The sequence below is a fragment of the Cervus elaphus genome, chromosome 6 (assembly GCF_910594005.1).
Source record: "Cervus elaphus chromosome 6, mCerEla1.1, whole genome shotgun sequence".
Lineage (NCBI taxonomy): Eukaryota > Metazoa > Chordata > Mammalia > Artiodactyla > Cervidae > Cervus > Cervus elaphus.
The window spans coordinates 15110676-15133545 of record NC_057820.1 but is presented as its reverse complement, the minus strand read 5'-3'; the positions used below and the strand labels follow the sequence as shown (position 1 = coordinate 15133545).

At 38.8% G+C, this 22870-nt stretch overlaps 1 protein-coding gene and 1 non-coding gene across 11 annotated transcripts in view; both read left to right on the top strand.

Moving 5' to 3' along the window:
- PTPN13 (protein tyrosine phosphatase non-receptor type 13) overlaps window positions 1-16684 on the top strand; it is a 210786-nt gene extending 194102 nt beyond the window's left edge. For all 10 annotated transcript variants that reach the window (XM_043906258.1, XM_043906251.1, XM_043906249.1 and 7 more), the window contains 8 exons: window positions 2881-2936; window positions 4143-4246; window positions 7305-7453; window positions 8086-8176; window positions 10382-10719; window positions 12932-13147; window positions 14125-14187; window positions 16014-16684. In XM_043906258.1, the coding sequence (XP_043762193.1) occupies window positions 2881-2936; window positions 4143-4246; window positions 7305-7453; window positions 8086-8176; window positions 10382-10719; window positions 12932-13147; window positions 14125-14187; window positions 16014-16109 (1113 nt within the window). In that variant the 3' untranslated portion in view covers window positions 16110-16684. The remainder of the gene's footprint in view (window positions 1-2880; window positions 2937-4142; window positions 4247-7304; window positions 7454-8085; window positions 8177-10381; window positions 10720-12931; window positions 13148-14124; window positions 14188-16013) is intronic.
- On the top strand, window positions 9329-9435 carry LOC122696705. Its single transcript, XR_006341834.1, has one exon. It is a non-coding gene; the product is annotated as a U6 spliceosomal RNA (small nuclear RNA).
- Window positions 16685-22870: the final 6186 nt, after the last annotated feature.

Sequence of the window (22870 nt, the reverse complement as noted above, 5' to 3'; positions counted from 1 at the left end):
ATTTAAGATCATTTGTTCTGATGAAGATTGAGATGTAAGATTAACCATGTAAAAATGCCACTTGGCATCTTCTTCTGAGTGTAGCAAAATGCTTCTTCAAGACTTGGGTCTCTGGGACTAGCTGTGAACTAATTAATTTGTGTTCCCTAGAGAGATACCCCTTACTTTAAAACTAAAAGGGCGAATGTGGTATCACTTATGTGTGCAATCTGAAGTATGATACAAGTGAACTTACTTACAAGGTAGAAACAAACTCACAGATAAAGAAAATAAACTTATGGTTACCAAAGGAGAAAGGGTTTGGGAGTTGGGATTACTTAGTTTGAGATGGACAGATACTGACTTTTATATATAGAATACATAACAACAAAGACCCATTATATAACACAAGGAACTGTATTCAGTATCATGTAATAAACTATAATGGAAAATAATATGTAAAAGTGTAGTTTTGTATGTGTTTTATAGATATATATATATTTTATATGTATATAACTGAATCACTTTGTTGCACATCAAAAACTAACACAACATTGCAAATCAACTGAACTTCAATTTAAAAAATACTTTTTAATAAATAAATGGGCAAGGTAATTTAACACATTGGAAATTTTAGATTTTAAACTGTTGTTCAGTTGCTAAGTCATGTCTGACTCTGCAACTGCATAGACTGCAGCATGCCAGGCTCCTCTGTCCTCCACTGTCTCCCAGAGTTTGCTCAAACTCATGTCCACTTAGTTAGTGAAGCTATCCAACGATCTCATCCTCTGTCATCCCCTTCTCCTCCTGCCTTCAATCTTTGCCGGCATCAGGGTGTTTTCCAGTGAGTCGGCTCTTCACGTCAAGTGGCCAAAGTATTGGAGCTTCAACTTCAGCATCAATCCTTCTAATGTATATTCAGGGTTGATTTCCTTTAAGATTGACTAGTTTGATCTCCTTGCAGTCCAAAGGACTCTCAAGAATCTTCTCCAGCACCGCAATTTGAAAGCATCAGGTCTTCGGCACTTTGCTTTCTTTATGGTCCAACTCTTACATCCGTACATGACTGCTGGAAAAAACATAGCTTTGACTATATAGACCTTTGTTGTCAAAGTGATGTCCCTGCTTTTTAATACACTGCCTAGGTTTGTCATAGCTTTCCTCCCATGGAGCAAGCATCTTTTAATTTCATGGCTGCAGTCACCATCTACAGTGATTTTGGAGCCCAAGAAAATAAAGTCTGTCACTGTTTCCACTCTTTCCCATTCTATTTGCCATGAAGTGAACTCTTAAAAGTTTTGAATGTTGAGTTTCAAGTCAGTTTTCACTCCTCTTTCACCCTCATCAAGAGGCTCTCTGGTTCCTCTTTACTTTCTGCCATTGGAGTGGTATCATCTGCATATGTTGTTGATATTTCTCCAGGCAGTCTTGATTCTAATTGTAATCCATCCATCCTGGCATTTCTCATAATATGCTCTGCGTATAAGTTAAATAAGCAGGGTGACAGCATACAGCCTTGACATACTGCTTTCCCAATTTGGAACCAGTCTGTTGTTCCACGTCCGGTTCTTACTGTTGCTTCTTGACCCACATACAGGTTTCTCAGGAGACAGATAAAGTGATCTGGTATTCCCATCTCTTCAAGAATATTCCACAGTTTGTTTTGATCCACACAGTTAAAGGCTTTCACGTAGTCAATGAAGCAGAAGTAGGTGTTTTTCTGGAATTCTCTTGCTTTCCCCGTGATCCAAAATGTCGGTAGTTTGATCTCTGGCTCTCTGCCTTTTCTAAATCCAACCTGTACATCTGGAAGAGCTCAGTTCACATACTGCTGAAGCCTAGTTTGAAGGATTTTAAGCATAACCTTACTAGCATGTGAAATGAGCACAATAATAGTACAGTAGTTCGAACATTCTTTGGCATTGCCCTTCTTTGGGATTAGAATGAAAATTGACCTTTTCTAGTCCTGTGGCCACTGCTGAGTTTTCCATATTTGCTGAGTATTGAGTACAGCACATAAACAGCATCATCTTTTAGAATTTTAAATAGCTCAGCTGAAATCCCATCACCTCCACTAGCTTTATTCATAGTAAAGCTTCCTAAGGCCCACTTGAGACGTCACACTCCAGGATGTCTGGCTGTGGGTGAGTGACCACACCATGGTGGTTATTTGGGTCATTAAGATCTTTTTTGTATAGTTCTTCTGTGTATTCTTATCATCTCTTCTTAATCTCTTCTGCTTCTGTTAGGTCCTTACTGTTTCTGTTCTTTATCATGCCCATCCTTGCATGAAATGTTCCCTTGATGTCTCCAGCTTTCTTGAGAGATCTCTAATCTTTCCCATTTGATTGTTTTCTTTCCTCTGTTTCTTTGTATTGTTCATTTAAGAACACCTTCTTATCTCTCCTTGCTGTCCTCTAGAACTCTACATTCAGGTGGTTCTATCTTTCCTTTTCTCCCTTGCCTTTCACTTTTCTTCTTTCCTAAGCTGTTTGTAAAGCCTCCTTAGACAACCACTTTGCCTTCTTGCATTTCTCTTTCTTTAGGATAGTTTTGGTCACTGTTTAAAAACATGTCACAAGTGCACATGTAAACAATCATTACCTTAGGTTTTCCTTTTTCTTTTTCCTTACCTCTGTACATTCATAGCGCCCAAGTAAGAAATGAAAAACCAAAATGAATGTGAACATGGGTAAATGGAACCAGCAATAATTCTTGAGCCACTGTGGATGCCTCAGCCACAGTTTGGCATGTATTAACTGAATATCATGTTGTCTTTGTAACATGAGGATGAACAATAACAGGAAACATTGGAAATAATTAATAGGAAAAAATTGAACATTATATAAGATAGTCTTTTTTATAGTAGGCTATTTTGATATTGATTTCTCTTTATCGTAGTCTACCAAAATGAATGGCTGTGAAGAGCACTGTGAAGAAAAAGGTAAAAGTGAAAGGTAAGAAAATAATTTTCAAGTATCTGTAACAATTTCATTCTTTTTTTAGAAGCACTCTGAAGATTTCCATTTAGATGTTGATTTTTAAGTCAATTTATCTTCTCCTATAAAATGAGACTTGTTGAGTAAATTATGAAACTACAGTTGAAACTTTTTAATGTTTTAAAAATGTTGTTACAAGGTGGTTCTAGTGACATGTGACAATGTGTCTATTATAACATTGCTCCAAAAAAAAGCGATATATTCTCTTCATCATCAGAAAGAATTCAAGAAGGGTCTACAAGAAGATACAGTGATAATAGTATCTTCTCCTGGTATATTTATAGGCAGCTTATTTTTCTACTTCTCTATTTTTCTATACCTCACAAATTTCATTTCTTAATAAAACCATAGCAGGTAAGAAAATAAAATAAGTAACCCCCGCAAATGTTTTTCCTATTGAAAACAGTTTCTAATGTAAGATTTTTTTTTTTTTTGTAACACTAAATGATGTATCAGGAAAAGTTATATATATTGTTGGCTAAATGATAACCAAGCAGTTGAAGGGAGTTATTTGTAAATTGACAGTGAATTTTTCACTAAGTAAAGTTAGTGCATGCTAAGTCACTTAGTGGTATCTGACTCTTGACCCTATTAATGTAGAAGTGCATGGTTTTATACTTAAAAGATTAGCAAATATCTGGGCCAACTACCAGTATTTAGAAGACACAGGCTTTTCCCTGCTTGGCAGGGAAGGGGAAAGAACAGTAAATTAGTATATAATTTCTTCAAGTGGCAACTGAAAACATTATTAACATATAGATTTTTTTAACATGGTCCCAATTCTTGGAAACACTTTTGAAATTTTAAAATCTCTGAAATCATGAAGGGTTACAAAATCGTAGTCACTGATATTATTGCTTTCTTAATGTAAGCTAAGTAATAGTGAAAAGTAAAGTCTCTCAGTTGTGTCCAACTCTTTGCAACTCCATGGACTGTAGCCCACCAGGCTCCTCCATCCATGGGATTTTCTAGGCAAGACTACTGGAGTGGGTTGCCATTTCCTTCTCCAGGGGATCTTTCCAACCCAGGGATTATTTTTAATTATTAAAATTATTAAATACAGAAATAATTGTGGTGGAAATGTGTGGTTCAAGGACATAGTATTTAAATTTATTTTGGTGCGAGAACTGAAGACTATATTATAAATTTGTTTTGTTGTCATAGCTTAATTCAAAAGTCAGAAGAAAAGAAGACTGAGGATGATGAAATAACATGGGGAAGTGATGAATTGCCAATAGAAACAACAGAACATGAAGATTCCAATAAAGGCAAGAAATTTATTAGCAACTTTTAATCAAAGATAATAGATAGAAAATATAAGTGTTTGAGAATTACAGTTTTCAGAATATATAGATATGTTATTTCACCATAGGTCTACGTTATTAGATTCTATACATAAAGTTAAATCACATACACAAACATCAATGTTCATTTATATGACCAGATTTTTTGCACAGTTATTAGAATAAAATTATCAGTGGCTTGGAATAATACACGTAAATAGATGTATCAGTTCAGTTCAGTCACTCAGTCGTGTCCGACTCTTTGCAACCCCATGAATCGCAGCATGCCAGGCCTCCCTGTCCACTCCCGGAGTTTACTCAAACTCATGTCCATCGAGTCAGTGACACCATCCAGCCATCTCATCCTCGGTTGTCCCCTTCTCCTCCTGCCCCCAGTCCCTCCCAGCATCAGGGTCTTTTCCAATGAGTCAATTCTTTGCATGAGGTGGCCAAAGTATTGGAGTTTCAGCTTCAGCATCAGTCCTTCCAGTGAACACCCAGGACTGATCTCCTTTAGGATGGACTGGTTGGATCTCCTTGCAGTCCAAGGGATCACCAGCCCAGGTTGGATGCATGAGACAAGTGCTCGGGGCTGGTGCACTGGGAAGACCCAGAGGGATGGGGTGGGGAGAGAAATGGGAGGGGGGATCGGGATGGGGAATACATGTAAATCCATGGCTGATTCATGTCAATGTATGGCAAAAACCACTACAATATTGTAAAGTAATTAGCCTCCAACTAATAAAAAGTAAATGGAAAAAAAAAAAGTCTTCTCCAGCACCACAGTTCAAAAGCATCAATTTTTCGGCTCTCAGCTTTCTTCACAGTCCAACTCTCACATCCATACATGACCACTGGAAAAACCACAGCCTTGACCAGACGGATCTTTGTTGGCAAAGTAACGTCTCTGCTTTCTAACATGCTGTCTAGGTTGGTCATAACTTTCCTTTCAAGGAGTAAGCATCTTTTAATTTCATGGCTGCATTCACCATCTGCAGTGATTTTGGAGCACAAAAAAATAAAGTCTGACACTGTTTCCCCATCTATTTGCCATGAAGTGATGGGACCAGATGCCATGATCTTCATTTTCTGAAAGTTGAGTTTTAAGCCAACTTTTTCACTCTCCTCTTTTACTTTCATCAAGAGGCTCTTTAGTTCCTCTTCACTTTATGCCATAAGGATGGTGTCATCTGCATATCTGAGGTTATTGATATTTCTCCCGGCAATCTTGATTCCAGCTTGTGCTTCTTCCAGCCCAGCATTTCTCATGATGTACTCTGCATATAAGTTAAATAAGCAGGGTGACAATATACAGCCTTGATGTACTCCTTTTCCTATTTGGAACCAGTCTGTTGTTCCATCTCCAGTTCAAACTGTTGCTTCCTGACCTGCATATAGGTTTCTCAAGAGGTGGGTCAGATGGTCTGGTATTCCCATATCTTTCAGAATTTTCCACAGTTTATTGTGATCCACACAGTCAAAGGCTTTGGCATAGTCAATAAAGCAGAAATAGATGTTTTTCTGGAACTCTCTTGCTTTTTCGATGATCCAGCGGATGTTGGCAATTTGATCTCTGGTTCCTTTGCCTTTTCTAAAAGCAGCTTGAACATCTGGAAGTTCACGGTTCACGTATTGCTGAAGCCTGACTTGGAGAATTTTGAGCATTACTTTACTAGCGTGTGAGATGAGTGCAATTGTGCGGTAGTTTGAACATTCTTTGGGATTGCCTTTCTTTGGGATTGGAATGAAAACTGACCTTTTGTATAGACACATAGAAATACAAAGTCAAAATTTTGCCATCTTGGAATAAGAAGTCAAGGACCACCTTTTATTTATAGCAAAGTAGGAAGAACAGCTGAAAGACAGGAAAATGTTTAAGAGCAAAAATCAATTGGTCTGTCCTCACTCTTACTGCCTCTTTCTTTTAATCTGAGCTAACAGAGCAATAAAGTTTCATCTAGTGTTAAACTTCTCTTTTATCATGTAAGGAAATGTTATAACATCATGGTTTTGTAATTTGAAGTCATTGTTGAAAAAAACTAAAGAAGTTGAATTAATACTTTTTTGATTTAGGTAGATTGTTGGTATCAAAGGAAATGCTAAAATCCTGTAGCACAGATTCATCCCTCCAGCCTCTGAGCTCCTGTTGCATTCACACTCAGTCTTGTAAAAGTTCGCAGTTATTTCATATGATTGAATTTTGTATTCACAACTAGCCTTCACCCTAGACAGACGTTAAGCTTCTTGAGTATCCCCCGGCAGTGCCTGGAATTGCTGTTGCTTGCACAGTAGCTGCATCATCAAAATCCTCCTATCAACTGATTGATGTAATTAAAGCTACACTTGTGCCGACTATAGCAAGAAGTCTCTCCTACATTTTTTCCCAGATAACAGTTGTCTTCTGTTATCAGCAGTTTCCATAGACAGTGCAGATACTAAATTAGACACACACCACTTCCTTAGACACTGATATCACTTGTTTGATAAACTTCTAAAGACCCTAAGGATTTCATTTGCGTGGAGAACACTATTAAATGCCAGAGATAGTGGCACCGAGTACCACGGATGGGTAGAGAAAGGAAAAATCAGTGTTTCCAGGGCAGTGTTCCCTTGTAAGGAATTTCTGGAGCATCCCGTCTTCATTTTTCTTCCATGTGCTTGGAAGCCGATTTAAATGCAAAGTAAAAACAGGACTAAATACATGTTTATCAAGTAAACAGTGCCATTTGAATCCAGAGAAACAGAAACAGTTTAAACTCCTTTAGAAATGTTTAAGTAATTGAGAGTCAAGAGCCCTGAAGAACTCCGAACATTCAGCAAGGAGTTCCCTTGAAAGTTGGGTACAAGGATCTTGCTATGGCCAGGATTTCCCTTTGTTGATTGTAGATATCTGCCTACCTGCTAATGCTATTGCCTTATTAATTCCAATACTCTCAACTTTTGTAAAAACCAGATGAGGTGAGGATAAGCTCAAATTAGTTCTCTTATTGGCTAAATTAGTTCTGGGGGAATTTTTTTTAATTAACTGGTGTCTTCTTTTTAGAGCATCCCTTTCTGACAAATGAGGAACTCACCACACTCCCCATCGTCAAAGTTCTTCCCTCCGGGAAATACACTGGTGCCAAGCTGAAGTCAGTCATTCGAATGTTGCGGGGTTTACTCGACCAAGGAATCCCATCTAAGGAGCTGGAGGTAACAAGCTTCTGACAATGGTTCTTTCTCAGACGAAGTTTTATGCAAGGTTAAGAGAAATTTTGAAAAATTTGAAAATGTCTGCTTCTTTACAACCTCCAACTATAAAACACCATCTAGTCATTTCTAGCATCCTCAGTCACTCAGTCGTGTCTGAGTCTTTGCGACCACATGAACTGTAACCCTGCCAAGCTCCTTTGTCCATGGGATTTTCCAGGCAAGAATACTGGAGTGGGTTGCCATTCATTTCTAGCCGTAAATTAATTTTTCTGATTAGAATCCTAATAGAATAATTTAAAGGAATCTCTTTAGACATTTTGGAGCTTGATAAATCTCCTTGAAGAATATCCTTATATTAAGAAGGAGAGTTTTTTTAAAAAGCCAAGTATCAATTCTAACCATCCACTAAACTTCATAGTTAATACACTATAGATGTGATGCATCATTTGCAACAGTTTATTGATTTAGTACTGGGATTTTAGGCTGATTTGTATTAACAGGACATAACTATTTCTAAACAAAGTTTGCCCTAATCAATAGTCAGTTTTGCTGCCTGTACATTTAAAGCATTTGTAATCATTACAATGAATTACTGTTTATCTCAAATTTAATTTTATTTCTATTTTTAACAGAATCTTCAAGAATTAAAACCTTTGGATCAATGTCTAATTGGACAGACGAAGGAAAACAGAAGGAAGAACCGATATAAAAATATACTGCCCTGTAAGTTCCAATTTGGTTTCAAATAAAATGTATGTGTAATATAATTTTAACCAGTTTAAAACTTAACGTGCTAGTTTATCACTCACATAAGTGTGCACACACACAGAGACATATATCCAGAGATTTACATCAGTAACAAATAAATTTATATATAGTGTGTGAACTCTTTTCAAAGTTTCTATGTATTCTGAAAATTGATTAGGGGAATCTTAAATGTATCTTCAGACATTCATGAATTTTTAAGGTCTTTCTAAAAATATTAAATGGCTTCTGGATAAGCAATTTCTTAGTTCATGTGTCATAGTCAGATCTATATATTCCACATTTTAAGCACAGAGAAATGTCTGTGGTCCATAACAGTTGTGTATGTGCATGTGGCCAGTGTGGGACTACCACATTGCATTGTCCTTTGAATTGTTTCAGATACCACATGGAAAAACTAGTGTTCCTTTTTACCCATCCCATTTCACCAATCAACATGTGACTTTTTAAAAATATATATGAATATGTGTATATAACTAAAATACTAACATCTAGCAACTTCTTATAATAATCATGAGTCATATTTACATATATTGGCATATTGAATTATATCACATGACACATTGACCTTATCTTTGCCAGGAAGTTATAACTTCAAAGATAAATAACAGAACCAATCATGACAAACATGCAATAAAGATAACACAATTGAGTTTTTTCAGTCAGGGTAGAAGATACAAAATTCATTTAGAAAAACCTCCTTTAAGAGTTTAATTTCTTATAAATCAAATGCATTTCAAGAAAATTTTTTTAAAAAGAATTGAATCTTAGACAAAATTTTTAAATGGAATAAATAAAAATGGAATAGAGCATGGTTTGACATAAAGTACATGATGATTATTTTAGGAATATAAAAAAATGGCCAGACTAGTATCTCAAAGCATAATGGGATAAATCAAGAATTACTGAGTGGATTTGCTTCTGTGGAACAAGAAACAGAAGTCAAGTAATAGAAGGGCAATTGATAGAGGATTTTGAAATCTATTACTAAATGTCATAATTTGGCAATCACAGAAATAACCAGTTAAATTTGTGAATATTTAAACTAGAAATTACTTCCAATGTATAAGTCCATACAAATTAATTCTCTTGGATAAGATGGCTTATATAGTGCTCACTTCGGCAGCACATATACTAAAACTGGAGTGATACAGAGAAGATTAGCATGGCCCCTGCGCAAGGATGACATGCAAATTCGTGAAGCATTCCATGTTTTTAATGGACTATTACTCAGCCATAAAAAGGAACACATTTGAGTCTGTTCTAATGAGGTGGATGAACCTAGAACCTATTATACAGAGTGAAGTGAGTCAGAAAGAGAAAGATAAATACTGTATTCTAACACATACAAACGGAATCTAGAAAAATGGTACTGAAGAAGTTATTTACAGGGCAACAATAGAGAAACAGACATAGAGAATAGACTTATGGACATGGGGAGAGGGCAGGAGAGGGTGAGATGTATGGAAAAAGTAACATGGAAACTTACATTACCATATGTAAAATAGACAGCCAACAGGAATTTGCTGTATGGCTCAGGAGACTCAAACAGGGGCTCTGTATCAACCTCTAGGGTGGGATGGGGAGGGAGATGGGAGGGAGTTCAAAATGGAGGGGATATGTGTATACCTGTGGCTGCTTCATGATGATGTTTGACAGAAAACAGCAAAATTCTGCAAAGCAATTATCCTTCAATAAAAAATAAATTAAAAAAAAAAACATGGCTTATATAAACTTTTCACTGGGGAACCTGCTTTGAAAATTTATGTTTTGACTATATGAAATTACAATGCCTGGAGAATGAAGCAACCTACCTTTTTATTTATTGCATTAGTTTATTATTTTGGCTGCTTATTTAAAGGAATAAAATTAGATAAGCAAGCATTAATTGTGCCAATCATATTTGTAATAAGTACTTTAGTAAATTTCCCAACTTGGGGGGAAACTCACTGAGTAACATCTTAAATATACTTGCAACATGAGGGAAATGTACAACATTATTTCATTGTACTACACGTTGAAAACATGCCTTTAGTAAAATATGTTTGTGATTTCATCTGTGGTTATGAGGAAAGTCTCAATCTTTGACTCACCTAGTCTGTGAGGCTCTTGTTTAAAAATGCATGATACAGATGACTGTGTATTGTGATGGGAAATTCACAGATGACGCTACCAGAGTGCCTCTGGGAGATGAAGGTGGATATATCAACGCCAGCTTCATCAAGATACCAGTGGGGAGAGAAGAGTTTGTCTACATCGCCTGCCAAGGACCTCTCCCCACAACCGTTGGAGATTTCTGGCAGATGATTTGGGAACAGAACTCCACAGTGATAGCCATGATGACCCAAGAAGTAGAAGGGGAAAAAGTCAAATGCCAGCGCTATTGGCCTAACGTCCTAGGCAAATCGACCATGGTCAGCGACAGACTTCGACTGGCTCTCGTGAGAGTACAGCAGCTGAAGGGCTTCGTAGTGAGGGCAATGACCCTGGAAGACATTCAGGTGCGTGGGTTCAGTCTTTCCATGATTACATCAGTGTCTTTCTCTGAATAAAAGCTAATGATTTGAGTCCCATTTCAGTGGAACTATTCCACCTATTATTTTTAATCTAATAGAAACTTTACTGTGACCCTCATCATGAATTCTGCAAGTTTCCTCCAGTATGTTGTTTAGTGACTAAGTCATGTCCAACTCTTTTGCAACCCCCTGGACTGTAGCCCGCCAGACTCCTCTGTCCATGGGATCTCCCAGGCAGGAATACTGCAGAGGGTTGCCATTTCCTTCACCAGGGGATCTTCCTAGCCCAGGGATCAAATTCGCATGTTCTGCATTGGCAGGTGGATTCTTTACCACTGAACAACCAGGAAAGCCCTTCCTCCAGTATATACTGTATTAAAATGAAAATGGAAATGCAGGACTTTTACAGAATCAACCACCATCCTTTGCTTGGTGTGATAGCACAGAACAGCTCAGAAACTATGTGCTAGAAACTCTTTTTTTTTTAAAGGTCAAACCTCTAAGTATGCTCAAGAAAACTTTTTTAAAAAAAATCTCCACATGGAAAATAATCCCCTACAAAGACAACATCTTTTAATATAGGGACAATTGTAGCATACGTGTTTGTTAATCAGGTAATTCCGATTGCTCCACCTAAGCACTGAACAAATTATCTTGAGTTAGATAAGTGGTTATACCTGAAGTTAAGCTTCTACTGCTTCTTCACCTCCACATACCCTCACATTTTTTCCTTCCTCCACCCAGTAATGCTAACTTGGTTTGAGTAATTTGTTTCCTATTGGAGTTTTAACTTTGTTAAAGAATAATTTTATTTTCATAGAAACAAAGTTTATTGACTCATGTTGGTGGCATGTAAACAGAGCCTGAGAATTTCCTTCATGATTTCTAATTCATGATTTTACAAAGATTATACCTCTGTATTCATTTACACCAGCCTATTTCATTAGAAGGACTGATGTTGAAGCTGAAACTCCAATACTTTGGCCACCTCATGCGAAGAGTTGACTCATTGGAAAAGACCCTGATGCTGGGAGGGATTGGGGGCAGGAGGAGAAGGGGACGACAGAGGATGAGATGGCTGGATGGCATCACCGACTCGATGGGCATGAGTTTGAGTAAACTCCGGGAGTTTGTGATGGACAGGGAGGCCTGGCGTGCTCTGGTTCATGGGGTCACAAAGAGTTGGACATGACTGAGCAACTGAACTGAGCTGAACTGAATGCATTACTTGGGGTAATGCCTGGTGCCTGAGATGGTAAAGAACCTGCCTGCCGTGTGGGAGACCCAGGTTTGATCCCTGGGTCAGGAAGATCCCGTGGAGAAGGGAATCACTCACTATCGACTCCAATTCAGTTCAGTCTCTCAGTCATGTCTGACTTTGCAGCTCCATGGACTGCAGCACTCCAGGCTTCCACTCCAGTATGCTAGCACAATTGTTTGATATTTCTTAAACGACTTATTTAATCAACACGTTTATAGAGCTTAGACTTTTTTATAGAATCTGGGGATTCAGAAGTTAATCATACAACCAAAGGAAATTGCTGACCTCATGGAAAGTAATTTCTAATAAGATACTGATGTTATGATACTGATACTGATGCTATGAGAAAAACACCATCACGGGGACATTGTGGGGAATGAACCGTTTCAGTCAGAAAGAGCAAGTGCAAAGGCCCTGAGACAAGACTGTGCCTAGTGTTTTTAAAGAACCAAGAGGGCCCTATGCTGGAGCAAAGTGGCCAGGAGAAAGAGGTTAGGTGTGAGAGGAAGCCGGACCACATCTGTAGGGCTTTTAGGCCCCTGCAGTGACTGTGGCTTTTACCTGAGTGAATTTGAAAAGGGGTCATTTTTTTTTAAAAAAAGGTTGTTATTCATAACAAAACATAATTTGCTTTTAGGGTTTCCAAAAAGTAGTTTTTACCAATATTTAAAGCATGGATCTAGTAACCTTTTTTATTTTTCATTGGAGGATAATTGCTTTACAATGTTGTGTGGGTTTCTGCCATACCACAATCTAGTAACCTCCTTTATAAAGGTCCTCCCTGTGTTGTCTGATGGAGTCTCTTTGTCTCTTCCATTTTTATCTGGATCTAATCCAACAGACCAGGCAAAATTTAAAAGGACAAAATAATAAGAATTAATTATATGTGAATGACGTAGTACACCTTTATCTACTTATTCTGTTGTACAATTTCAGACAGGAGAAGTACGACATATTTCTCATCTGAATTTTACTGCCTGGCCAGACCACGATACACCTTCCCAGCCAGACGACTTGTTGACGTTTATCTCCTACATGAGACACGTTCACAGATCCGGCCCAATTATCACACACTGCAGCGCGGGCATTGGACGTTCAGGGACCCTGATATGCATAGATGTGGTTCTAGGATTAATCAGTCAAGATCTTGAAGTGAGTACAGGATGTGTTGTGATCTCAGAATTTTTTATTCATTAGTTTGTATGAATGACAGTTTTCTTACTACATAGAATTGTATTTTAGTAAACTTTCAAAACTGCATAGGGCATAATCAAGAAGAAAATAATATTCCAAACTTACATTTGTTTTACTGGGATTTTTTTAACCATGTATTTAAAGCCCCTTATGTGGTATTGCATTTTTACTCTGTATAGTCTTTAGACTTGTGTAAGATATTCGTTGCTGTTATCACACTTTTAGAGACAGAAATACTGAAGCGCCAAAGAAAGTGTATCTTTGAAATGAAAAAGTTTTATTTTGTTGTTGTTATTGTTACCTATAGGTGAGAAACACATACTTTATTATACAAATTGATACTGAATTGTCTATCTATAAGCAATTACTCCTGATTTTTCAAATTACTACTAAATAAGCAAAGTTAATAAGTATAATCTTACTTAAAACCTAAATTAGTATAAGTCATGCTTAAAATGTTATGATATCTTCCTATACATAAAATGTAACTAATCATTCTCTCTTAAAGAATTTGCCAAGAACCGTACTATCTTGCTCTTCACACTCTCATGATAATTTAAGTAGGACAAAGCAAAATAGTCTGTTTCTCCCTTGGGAATATAAAAAGATCAGGTATTTTATTCTGAGCAGCAAAATATAGGAAAAATAGTTAATGGAGACACTAGAAAGTAACGTTCCAAAGGAAAGAGAATTCCTATTGGGGATTTTCTAATAGAATAAACTTCCTGATTCTTAGAAAGATCATAAATAAAATTATCAAATGATGGCAAAGTCAGTTCACCAACTTATTTTGTCTGGAAGAGTTTCTCAAGACTAATAGAAGGGAAAGGAGATTGGGGCGAAGAAACCTATATAAGCCACTCCTTGGTGAATCTTCGGGGTTCAAAGTCAGTTATCATTTTTATATAACATACAGACACTGTTTCCTTCGGCAGTTCGACATCTCTGACTTAGTGCGCTGCATGCGACTACAGAGACACGGAATGGTTCAGACAGAGGTGAGTGTCGTCTCGTACCTTCTGATGAAGATTTTTGTGAAAGTATTTCTAGGGCTGTCTTTTTTCAATGTTGCCTTTTAGTTTGAAAAACAAGAAAATGCAATACCAACAATGAATACATTACAGAGGATAGGATGGCACATTGGGGGCAAAAATTTGAGGTGGGACAAAATAGCATGTAATTAGTGGCATTTCCTCCCCAGTTCCAACCTAAAAAAGAGAGAGAAGGTAATATTTTTGCTACAGAATTTTCCTGAGGGAATAGATTCAGCAACATTGACTTGAAGGCAGAAAGGGGGTCTGGAGTTCTTAGCTTGGAAAAGAGTTCATTTATCCTCTGCTTTGGTCATTTTCATTTCTCTTACCTAAAGTCAAAAGATAGGTTATATCACCCACTGACCTGCAGACATGGGTCCTTCCCAGGGACTACATGACGTAGAGTGTCTGTCCACTCTGCGTAGTTCCACTATCCTTTTTGTTTATATTGGGAGGGGAATACATTGCACAATTCTGTATCCCATGTCTTACATTCAACCCTATAACCATTTTTCCATATTTTCAAAATTGCTCAAACATCACTTCCAGTAGTGGTGAAGCTATATATATCAGCATATATTCACACTATACATCTGGTCTTCTCTTCCTCTCTCTCTTTTTCCTCTTTTTTTTTTTGTCTGGTGTGGAAGCTGTGTTCATATATCTATTAATTTATATTTCTCTACCTCCCAAAGAATACAAAAGTTTGCTATTTTTAAAATTAAAACTTGCCACCTTTCCTTTCATATACCTTTTAAATTCAAATTAGGTCTTCTAAATATTAAGCTGATTCATAGCCAATTTTTTTAGGTAAAGAAAACATATTAAAAAAATTCATCTTTAGATACAGGAACTTCAATTGTTCAGCAGATATTTATTAAGTGCCTACTATATGCCAGGCACTCTTCTAAGTGCTTGGAGCATGTCAGTGAATAAGATGAATAACAAAGATCTTCTGCCAGAATAAAAGATCTTCTAGTGGATGGTGATGAACAAGGCAGATAATAAATCCATTAACTGTACTCAGTTAAGATATAAGTTATGATATAAGATCTTTGAAAGTGATAAGTGCTTTAGAAGGAAAAAGGGTGGAGTAGAGGATGAGTCATGGCAGGCTGGGTGATATTTTACATCGAGTGGTACCACTGAGCATGTAACTCCTTGAGCAAAGATGTGAAGGACGTGAAGCAGGCGGTCATGTGGATGTCTGGGAGAAAAAACCTTGCAGGCAGACAGAATCACCTTCCAGAGCGTGTCTTCTGTGTTCAAGAGTAGTCACAACCCGTGTGGCTGAGGCAGAGGGAGCAGGAGGGGGAGGTGTGAGAGGAGGTGATGGGGCCAGAGCTTGGGGCTTCCGTCTGAGTGAGATGGAGGCATCACCGGATTGTCAGTATGGAATGATGTGAGCTAACTCCCATCTTAAAGGACCACTCCGGCTGCTGCTGGGAAGGAGGGTGCAGGGTTAGAAACCAGAGGACCGCAAGTATCACCAAAGCACAAAAAATAGAGGTGGCCCACCCATCAGAGACAACGTCAGTTAGCACTCACCCAACCCGCCCCCCAGGCTTCTTCCTTCCACATTTTGTCAGTCGGGTTTCTGTTCCTTGGCATTTTCATGACACTGCACAATTCTGTATCCTGCTTTTACTTTCAACCTTATAACACAGCTTTTCCATATTTTCAAAATTACTCAAACATCGCTTCCAACAGTGGTGAAGCTATATATCATATATTCAGACTATTTAGCTAAAGTCTGCTCTCCTTCTCTTTTTTTTTTTTTTTGGCTCTAGGATCAATATATTTTCTGCTATCAAGTCATCCTTTATGTCCTGACACGTCTTCAAGCTGAAGAAGAGCAAAAAGAGCAGCCCCAGCCTCTGAAATGACATGAGAAGAACAGCCTTCTAGATGTCTGTCCATTTCTTTGCTCTCTACTTAAAGGTCACAGGACAGCAAGTCCATAAAACCTCATTATGCTTATTCTCCTCTACCTTAGAGGGGTGTTCTTAATAACAGTAAATAATGGTGACATGCTGTATTTTTACAGCTGCTTCAACCTGTGATAAGTATCAGAGATTTTTTTAACACTAACTAAATAATGCAGATCTTAGGGATGATTAAGGCAGCATTTGATTATAGACATATCGAGTCTATTTTTCATGCACCAATCTTGTTTATAGCAAAATTATTTTCCAGTATTTTTTTAAAAACTAGAGCTATTTTATAGGGGATACTTGAAGCCAGTATTTAAGCTTTAAATGACAGTAATATTGGCATAGAAAAAAAGGTAGCAAACGTTTACTGTATCAATTTCTAATGTTTACTATCTAGAACTTCCTGTAATATATTTATATACTTTTCCATGAATATAGAGATACCAAATATGTTTGTAACTGCATCATGTTATACATCAGCTCACTTTGTAAATAAAAATACACCTTAAAACATGAACAAGCCAAAAGTGTGTGCAAACAAGTCTAACATTTTCAGTGTGCTGTTTTTTAACAACATCTAGGACCCTGTGAAGGCAGGAACTTCTGGACTCCAACTTCCCATCTCCCCATTTGGTCCCAGTCATGCCAACCACAGAGACTGGGATTATTGTTGGAACCCCTGGAGATCTTCTGCAGGCTTCTGATGTGAGAGTCAGGTACTGACTAAAAGTGGCTAAGAAATTCAGTCTCCCTGCCTCCTCCCCATAAGCCTAACTGATACCTGAATCAGAATTTTCAAGTCCTAGTTGTTGCAAAACTCAGAATATTTTGCTGACAAGGGGTAATGAAAGAAAACAGTATCATGCTTCCTGGGAGGTTGATATTGATTCTGCCTGAAGGAAGCAGCTTCCCAGGCGGCGCTAGTGGAAAAGAACCTGCCTGCCATTGCAGGAGACGTAAGAGACTTGGGTTTGACCCCTGAGTGGGGAAGATCCCCCCGGAGGGACGGCATAGCAACCCACTCCAGTATTCCTGCCTGAAGAATCCCGTGGACAGAGAAGCCTGGCAGGCTATAGTCCATAGGGTCGCAAAGAGTCAAACATGACTGAAGCGACTTAGCATGCTGCACAAAGGGAAGAGATCGGCTTTGAAGGACCCACTTCCGATTCTCGCTACCGAACGTGTTCCACTAACTCCTAGTTCTGACAGCATTCCTCCACTCTGCCATGAGTGACAGCATCCCAAGACCCTGGAAACTGTTTGGTTCCTCTTCATAGGATTGACCGATTCTGAGCTAATTAACTGGAATGTCTGATCTTACCCAAGATCTACTGGGAACTACTCCTGAAGAGCTGAGGCTATTTAAAGGCAGAAGACAACATCAGGAAATGCACGAAAGTCCACAGGGATATGGCTGAGTCCTCACCAGGCAGCAGGTTTGAGTCCTACCTCACAAGTGGCAGGACTACCCTGGTGACTCAGAAGGTAAAGAGTCTGCCTGCAATGCAGGAGATCCAGGTTCAAGCCCTGGGTCAGGAAGATCCCCTGGAGAAGGGAATGCAACCCGTTCCAGTATTCGTCCCTGGAGAATCCCATGGACAGTGGAGCCTGGTGGGCTGCAGTCCATGGGGTCACGAAGAGTCCTGAAAGTGAACACTTTCAGCTCACTTTCACTTTTTGGAAGTAGCTCTGAATCTAGCAAGAGAAGCATACTTCATCACCATCATTCCCACTTCCATCAGAACAGTTTCTACAGACTGGGTCGTAGTAAAAGATTTGGAGTCGGGGGGTGGGGGGGTTTCTGTTGCTTTAAAAGCTATTTGGAAACTCCTGAGTGGGCTGGAATCATGAGACCTTGTTTTCCGGTCATAATAAGCACAGGAAAGGAGGCCAGCGGGGTCCGGGAGCCAGGACAGCTGGAGGTGATTAGCTCCCATCCGAAGTCCACAGAGATGGGCGGGGGAAAGCTGGAGAAGGATGCTTTTTCTGGAAAGAACGTAGCTAGGAAATGCAAACTGGGGGAAGAAAATGTGAGTTTCACTTTAGAAAGCATGCTGAGGCCACAAAGCCAGGGCGGCACGTGGAAGCACTCAGCAAACGAATGAATAACTACAACGCGGCTCCTAACACACGTTAGATAGCTAAGTACCAGAACACATACACCCAAACAGAATGGCTCAGACACAACCGAAGTTTATCTAAGAGTTCTGGGTAGGCGAAGAGCTCGGCAGACTACCTTTCCTCCCTCCAGTTGGTAGGAGCCCAGGCTGATGGAGTTTCTGTAATCAACACAGAGTTTCCAAGGTCATCGTGAGAATCATCTCCATACCCCCAGCCAGAAAAGGGGGAAAGGCTATGGAGGGACGCCTATGGGGGATCTTTTGAGCTGGGCAGCCTGGAAGCAAAGCACATTTCTGCCACTCATTCTATCAGCAAGAACTGGTCAAACAGCATCCCTGAGCACAAAGAAGCTGCGAAATGAGTTGGCTGAGCAGCTGATCCCAGTGACAGGACAACTACACAAAAGGAGAAGCACAAGTAGTGATGGAATCTATAAAACTGAACTAAAGTTGCATATTCTACAAAGTATATCTTAGTATGGTCCTGAGCACTATAAGATTGGATGTATCATTTTTGTCCCCAAGTTTGTTATATGTATTAGTAGAACTATTTCTATATTACGATAAAAAGGAGAGAAATGGTTATTGAGAAAAGGACAGGTGTTCACATCTGTGGTTCCAGGTTGCCTGTTAGATCTCTTGGTTTTAAAATATCTAGTTATCTAAATGCAATGCAATACATCCAAGAAATTAACAACTTACAAAAGCTTCCCTTCAGTCAGATATCTTGATAGTGAAAGAATGTAGTCCCATTTTATATAATTCAAGGTACTTTGTTATGGTCGAGATAAATGTAACAAATTATGCATTGACCTGCATAATATTTTAAAGTCAATTTAAATTTTAATATATCAATTTGGAGTTGCACTTGACTGCAACAAACCAAAAACTAAATCAACAGGCTTACACAATTTAGAGATTTTTTTCTTTAAGAAACAAGTTCAGAAGTAGACAGTTGCCGGGATTGATTCTACAGTGTGATGATGTCAGATGTAGTCCCATTTGTGTATTTTTGGTTTTGTTTCCCTTTCCTGAGGAGACATATCCAAAACATTATTGCTAAGACCAGTGTCAAAAAACATACCACCTATGTTTTCTTCTAGAAGCTTTATGATTTCAGGTCTTATTTGTTGTTGTTGTTGTTCAGTCACTAAGTCGTGTCTGACTCTTTGTGACCCCGTGAAGTGCAGCATGCCTATCCAGATTCCCTGTCCTTCACTATCTCCCGGAGTTTGCTCAGGTTCATGTCCATTGAGTTGGTGATGCTATCTAACCATCTTATCCTCTGCCTCCCTTTCTCCTCCTGCCTTCAGTCTTCCCCAGCATCAGGGTCTTTTCCAGAGTCAGCTGTTCACATCAGGAGGCCAAAGTATTGAAGCTTCGGCTTCAGCATCAGTCCTTCCAGTGAATATTCAGGGTTGATCTACTTTAGGATGTCTGGTTTGATTTCCTTGCAGTCCAAGGGACTCTGAAGAGTCTTCTCCAGCACCACAATTTGAAAGCGTCAGTTCTCTGGCACTCACCCTTCTTTATGGTCCAGCTCTCACATCCGTACATGACTACTGGGAAAACCATAGCTTTGACTAGACGGACCTTTGTCAGCAAAGTAATGTCTCTTCTTTTTAATATGCTGTCTAGGTTTGTCATAGCTTTTCTTCCAAGGAGCAAGCGTCTTTTAATTTTATGGCTGCAGTCACTGTCTGCAGTAATTTTGGAGCCCAAGAAAATAAGATCTGTTACTGTTTCCATTTTTTCCCCTTCTCTTTGCCATGAAATGATGGGACCGGATACCATGATCTTAGTTTTAGAATGTTGAGTTTTAAGCCAGCTTTTTCACTCTCCTCACTCAAGAGGCTCTTCATTCCTCTTCACTTTCTGCCACTATGTTGGGTGCATATATATTTACAATTGTTATATCTTTATGTTGGATTGCTATCTTGTAATCATTATGTAATGTCCTTCTCTTGTTACAATCTTTGTTTTAAAGTCTATCCTGTTTGATTTAAGTACTGGTGCCCCAGCTTTCTGTTGTTTTCCACGCCTCACTTTCAGTCTGTGTATGTCTTTAGATCTGAAGTGAGTTTCTTGTAGGTAGCATATATGTGTGTCTTTTTTTTTTTTTTAATCCATTTAGTCACTTCTTGGTAATTAGTAATAGGTATATATTTATTGGCATTTTGTTCATTGTTTCCTGGTTGTTTTGAAGCTCTATTTTGTTTTTTTTGTTTGTTTGTTTGTTTGCTTTTACTGTGCTTTTTACTGTGTTTTTACTGTGCAAATATGGAATCCTAGTTCCCCAGTCAGGCATTGAACATGTCCCCCTGCGATGAAAGTGTGGAGTCTTAAGCACTGAGGTATTCCCACCAGGGAAGTCCTGTTCCTTCATCTTTTGCTTTCCTCCCTTATGATTTGATGATTATCTTTAGTGTTATGTTTGGACTCCTTTCTCTTTTGTGTGTGTATATTTAAGTTGATTTCTTAAGTTCAAGTGCATTTGTAACAACCCTGCATTTTTGTTCCCTCTCCCCACATTTCATGTGTTTGACATATTTTACATCTTTTTGTTTTGTCTATCCTTAACCAATTATTTTAGATATAGATGATTTTACTACTTCTGTCTTTTACCTTTCCTACTAGCTTTATAACTAAACTTGATCTTTTTAAGTTTTTCAAACTTAAACTTTGATCTACTACCTTTATGTATATTTGCCTTTACCAATGAGACTTCTTTCACAATTTTCATACTTCTACTGTTGGCCTTTTCTTTTCCAGAGACATCTCTTTAACATTTCTTATACAGTTGATTTAGTTGTGCCGAACTCTGTTAGCTTTTGCTTCTCTGTAAAATTCTCTCTCTCCTTCAAACCCGAATGATAGCCTTGTTGGGTAGGGTATTGGTGTACATTTTTTTCCGTCACTTTGAATATATCATGCTACTCCCGTCTGGCCTGCAACCGACTAAAAAGTCAGCTGATAATCTTATGGGAATTTCCTTGTACATAACTAGTTGCTTTTCCCTTGCTTCTTTTAAATTCTCACTTTATTTTTAATTTTTGCCATTTTAATTACAGTGTGTCTTAATGTGATTCTCTTTAGTAGGTTTATCTTGTTTGGGACTCTGTGATTCCTGGACCTGAATGTACTGATTTTTGTTTATTTCAGCTTGAGTGAATTCCTCTGCTGTCTTCTAGTTCACTGATCCATTCCTCCATATCACCTAATCTACTGTTGATTCCTTCTAGTGTATATGTTTATTTCTTTTATTGTAGTCTTCAGCTCTGTTTGGTTCTTTATATTTTCTAGCTCTCTGTTAAACTTCTCACCGTGTTCATCCATTTTTCTTTTTTTTTTTAATATTTATTTATTTGGCTGTGCCGGGTCTTAGTCTCAGTATGTGGGGTCTTTGATATTCATTGCGGCATGTGAAACCTTTAGTGACAGCATGTGGGATCCAGTTCTCTGACCAGGGATTGAACCCGGGCCCCCTGCATTGGGAACAGAGTATGGCATCTTAGCCGCTGGACCACCAGGGAAGTCCCCATCCATTTTTCTCTTGAATTTGTTTTGCATCTTTATGATCATTACCTTAAACTCTGTTGGGTAAATTGCTTATCTCCACTTAGTTTTTCTGAGATTTTGGTCTTGTTCCTCATTTGGATCTTATTCCTCTGTCTTTTCATTGACTTAATTCTCTCATTTGCATTAGGTAGGTAGGTTATGTTTCCCAATCTTAGAAAAGTGCCTTATGTAGGAGACACATGATGGGCCTCAGCACTCACTCACTCCCTCTGGTCACCAGAGCTATATGCTCTAGGCATTCACCTTATGTTGGCTGCATGGGCCCTTTTTTTTTAATGGCAGGGCTGACTACAGTGGGCACATTGTTGGGCAAGGCTAGTCCTGGCCCTGTTCCTGCCAGGCCCTGCCTAGTGCAGTGGCTTCAGGCCCACTGGTGGGCACCACTGGGTCCCAGTGTAGTTGACTGCACAGCCAAAGGAGGTCAGCCAGTGCCAACCCACTGGTGGACTGGTCAGGGTCTCAGGGCAGCCCGCTGCAGAACCCAGGGGCTCCCAACCTGGGGATCACCCAGGGGTGATTCCAACCCACTGGTGGGCAGGATAACATCCTTTTTAAGAAAGGAGACTGAACCTTGCTCAAGATTGTCCAAATAACTGCTGGGATTCAATTCTAGGACTGCCTGACGACAACCCATTCTAGCTCTTCAAGTGTATTATAACAAATAGCCCTGGTAAAGCCCATGTTCTTTCCGCTACACTCTGCTGTCTCAACTGCCCACCTGGGTCTTTTCCAGACACAGAGCTGACTCATTCTGCTTAACATTTCTCTGCACTCCCCCACTTCTGAACCTCATAGAGGCCCTGCTTTTATGAACACGTGATTATTTAGATCAGTTAGAATATAATTTATTCAGTTAGAGCTTTTGTTTACATTCTTTTTAAAGATAATGCCTGACCTCTTAGACAACCTTTTTTTTTTCTTATTTATTTATTTGGCTGTGTCGAGTCTTAGTTGTAGCATGCAGGATCTTTCAGTTGCCACGTGCAAGCTCTTAGCTGCAGTATGTGGAATGTA